Source organism: Myotis davidii, unplaced genomic scaffold, assembly GCF_000327345.1.
Source record: "Myotis davidii unplaced genomic scaffold, ASM32734v1 scaffold244, whole genome shotgun sequence".
Lineage (NCBI taxonomy): Eukaryota > Metazoa > Chordata > Mammalia > Chiroptera > Vespertilionidae > Myotis > Myotis davidii.
The window spans coordinates 1,718,769-1,723,299 of NW_006294993.1; the positions used below are offsets into that span (position 1 = coordinate 1,718,769).

The 4,531-nt window shown below is 57.3% G+C and overlaps 1 protein-coding gene across 1 annotated transcript in view; it reads right to left on the minus strand.

Moving 5' to 3' along the window:
* The window catches only part of CDH4 (cadherin 4), a 119,693-nt gene that overhangs the window by 58,163 nt on the left and 56,999 nt on the right, over positions 1-4,531 (minus strand). The window contains exon 3 of the mRNA XM_015567722.1: positions 711-866. Coding sequence (XP_015423208.1) covers positions 711-866 — 156 coding nt within the window. The remainder of the gene's footprint in view (positions 1-710; positions 867-4,531) is intronic.

Sequence of the window (4,531 nt, forward strand, 5' to 3'; positions counted from 1 at the left end):
GGGGAGACAGAGAGGGGAGGCAGGCGTGTCGTGGGAGGGGGGGTCCGCAGGAGGATGGATCGGGTGATGGGCAGGAGCTGGGGCTGACAGAGGCCCAGTGCTGAGGCCACCTGGGACCCCTGCTCCGCTCAGCCCTGCACCAACAGCAAGTGCACATCCACCTACAACAGCTGAAGAAAAGCCCTTGGGCCAACCTAAGTCCTGCTACCAGGAGGTCAGGCCTGGGAGACCCAGCCGGGAGTGGGCTAAGGTTAACCGGAGCCATGGGCTCAGCCAGAAAGGAGAGCAGTACAGTCAGGCCTGAGGCGCCGACTGATCAGGGACGGAGACCTGGGGCGGGGCACCTGGCCATGATGGAGGGGAGGCTGGGCCCGGCTGGCAGAGACCTGGAGTCGCTGTTGCTTGGGACAAGGGACAAGCCTTTGCACCCTCCCCTTCCTCTTCTCACTCACTCAGATGTGCATGGGCCCACGTACTGGCTGAGCGTCCCTGTAGGCCCCAAAGGAGGCGCCCTCGAGGGGCCGTGCCTCTGCGAGGGACAGAGAAGGCTCCAGAGGGGTGGAGTGGCAGGGCAGGCACCGCCAGCGCACGAGAGCGAGAGGTCACTGCTCCCACCGTGCCCAGCTGCCCGCCTCGTAGCCACCCAGTGAGGCCCCAGAGGAAAGGAGACGGCCAAACCCTGCGCAGCGCGGACTGAGGTGGACACTCACGTGGTAGGAGGCCCGCTCCTCCCGGTCCATGGGCCGAGTGACGTACATGCGGCCGGACATGGAGTCGATGCTGAAGACCTCCATGGGCGGCTGGTCGGCGCCCACGCCCGTGATGCTGTACCGGATGGGGATGTCGTTGTCTTTGTCGGACCGGATCTGGAGGAGGGAGGAGGGAGAGGACGGTCAGCGGCAGCATAGCGGGGACCACGCTCCCCCATCACACACCCGCCTGCCTTCCCGCACACCCAGGCCTCAGCTCGCGCTCCATCCACGCGCCCAGCACCGGGGGCAGCCAGTGCTGGGGACGTGCTGAGCCCCTCAGGCACCAGGGAAGGACAGCACATCATATTCTGAGGGCACGGCTCTGCGGGAGCCGGGGGCAAGGCAGGGACACAGCCTCCGCTGAGGGACGGCGGCCAAGGCCCTGGCGCAGACGCTCCTGACCGCCATCAGCCTCGGGAGACCACAGCCAGCACACCGCAGAGTGTACGGGGCTTTGAGGGAAGAAAGGTGGGGACCCACTACGTTCATGCGGCTGAGTTGTCCTCCATGTGGGAAGGCCAGGGGCCAGTTTGGATGTGCACAGAGGGAGAACCCCGGCCTCCTGCTCCCGGGACAGCTGGTCGCTCCGAGGGGAACCGCAGCGACCACCTCAGAGCAGGGCTGGCACGGAGCCGCCTTAGACACGGGCACCCAGGGGAACGTGCCTTCAGAAGGTGCAGCTTTGCGTGGGAGCCCAGGGGCCGGGATCACACTTCGGAATGAAATGGACCGCAGTGAAAACCTGAAAGATTTCCACTACGCAGAATCGGGCGGGCCTTGCATTGGAATAACGCAATTACAATTGCATGCTGCCACTTAAAGAATTTCAGGAATTTTAAAAACATTCTGAAGTAACCATGGGGCCAGGTGGGAATCGAAGCTGCATTCAGAGGCTATTTAAAAACCGTAACAACGGTGAGACTATCACATGGCCAAGCCCAGGGAACGGGCGAGGTGGAGCCATCGCAGAGCCTTCACTTTGAATGTTTGATCCTTGAAACAGCCGCAGGGAGGGGAGCGGCACAGCAGGACAAAGCGGAGAACGCCCCGGGGTGCAAAGGCAGGAGCCGGAGCCCGCCTCTGGGGACGGAACATAGAAGAGCTGATAAACCGACTCAAGAGCGGCCTCAGGGGAAAATCCTCAAGAAAACAGACGCACCTTCGGCAAATTTAAGATAAAAATGTGAGTTTTCTTAACGTTTTGTTATTTACTTCATTGGTGACTCAGTGGGAAACCTTAATAACACTGACTTCTTTTTTGAGAAAATATCAGAGTTTGAACTCGACTCGAAGACATAGCAAACCTGAAGAGACCACGATGTCCTGGAGACGTTCCCCCAAGAAGCGCGGTTCAGGGGAGCACCCCCAGAGGCCACCACTCCATTCCCGAGCAGAGCACCTGCCCCGTGGGCCCTCCATCCCCACTAGGGGGTGCGCAGGAGGCAGCCCAGCAGTGTTCTCCGCCGCATCAATGTTTCTCTCTCCCCTCCTCTCTCTAAAAATCAGTAACACATATTAAACAAGGCAGTTCTTAAAAAGCAATAAAAGACGGAGATAACTGGGCCTCCCCACTGAGGGCGAAGGTGGGGGCAAGGACTCGTGCTGCAGCCGGAGGAGGTAAGACTTCCATTACACAGGCATGTAGGTCCGTGCAAGCCTAGGGTTGCGGGTGGTGGCCTCCGGAGAGGAAGCACACACACGCTCATATGCACACACTCATGCAAACACACTCACACCCGCTCTTGTGCACACAAACTCACAGACTTACATGCCCACACACATGCTTAAAAGCACATACACTCATGCACGCACACACTTGTGTACACACACACTCATGCTCACGCATGCATGCACACACATGCACTTATGTGCACACACACAGGCACACGCACTCATGTGCACACACTCACATACACATCTCATGTGCATGTGTACACACACACACATCGTCCGCGAGTGGTGTCTTTGCTCCGGGTCCTCTGACCGCCTCTCTCTCCTTGGTCAGGCAGGGCTCTCCCTGGCTCTGTCCGAGCACCACACATCAATCCTGGTTTCATGCCTTGGTCTGGGGACAGATGCCACCCCCACACTGTCCCCTCGGGCCCAGAACCCCTGAACTTGGCTTTGCTCTGTCAGCACAGCTACCCCGGGTCCTCCTGCAGGAGGTGACATGCTGGGCCCCGGCCTCCCGCCTTCGGCAGGTGGTCTCACGGATAGTGCCAGGCCTCCCAGGACCAGCTCCGCCCGCTCTTCACCACATGCCTCCCTGCTGCCCACCAGGTGGCGTCCTTCAGACACAACGGCTGACCTGCTCAGACCAGCCCTGGCCAGGCAGCCGCGTGGGGCCTGGCTCCATTCCCAGCGGTTGTTGAACAGCAAGATTGCTCTCCATGGCCAAGACTCATCTTCTCCCCCCACGGAGAGTTTGCACCAAGACTTGGTCACCAGGGAAACGGGGCAAAAGCCGCAAGTCTAGGTCAGAGAAAGGAAAGGCCCTGCTTGTCGCCTTGGTGCTTGGAGAGCAGCTTAAATGAGACCACACTGTGCTGAGGAGAGAAGGGAACGCCCAGCCAAGGCTTGCTGTGTGCGAGGGACCACTTCTGCTTCCAGGAGTGTGGAAGGTTCTAGAACAAGCATGTCAAACTCAAAGGCTAATACGGGCCAAATAAAAAGGTTTATGTGGGCCACAAAAAACCAAACGCTTCAATTTTCATAGAGACATAGGTTTATTTCGATAGAGACATGCTGACTACAAAGGGCTGAAATAAACGAGTCATCGTTCACATAAAATAATAGAACATTTTAATAAAAATTAGTATTTTTTCTTGAACATTGACTTACCAGACACTGAATAACTGCACAGATGAATAAGCGTCAAACAAATAAACCTATTTTTCTTGTTCTCTGAAAGCGAAATATTTCCTATTGCACACACCAAACAAGTCAGGACAAGACTAATGACGTGGCAATCAGTTGCTAAAATATTTGCTTTCCTGTTGCGCACACTAAACAAGTCAGTACAAGACTAATGACGTGGCCATTGGCTGCTAAAATATTTGCTGCTGGTATTAGTGGAGAGAAATGGTGCACCTGTGCATAAGGTGTGTAAGGGAAATGAATGTAACACGATTATAGTATCAGTCATTAGCAAACATTGTAGGTCGTTATTAATAACTAGAGGCCTGGTGCATGAGATTCGTACACTGGAGGGGGGGGGTCCCTCAGCACAGCTTGTTCCCTCTCACAGTCCGGGACCCCTTGGGGGATGCCCCCCTGCCGGCTGGGGGATGGAGCGTGAGCTGGCAGTCAGGCATCCCTCTTGCAGTCCAGGGCTTTCACAGTCCGGGACCCCTCGCTCCTTACCGCCCACCTACAGCAGAGGCGGGAGAGGCTCCTGCCACCGCCTCTGCACTCGCCAGCTGTGAGCCTAGCTTCTGGCTGAGTGGTGCTCCCACTGTGGGAGCACATTAACTACCAGGGGCAGCTCAATGCAGGAGCTGCCCCCTGGTGGTCAGTGCACTCCCACAGCCAACCTCCTGCAGTCCTTCCCCCATGGCCAGCTCTGATCGGCCAGGACAGGGACTGGGCGAGATGGCCCCGATCAGCCTGATGGCTGGCCAGGCCAGGTCCCGATCAGCCTGATCGCCGGCCAGGCCGAGGGACAAGTTCGTGCACGGGGCCTCTTAACTTAAAAACAAATGAAAAACAACAACGAAAACCAAAATGTAGGCCAAACAAAACCGGCTTGCAGCCTCTGCAGGGCTCTCAACCTTGGCTGG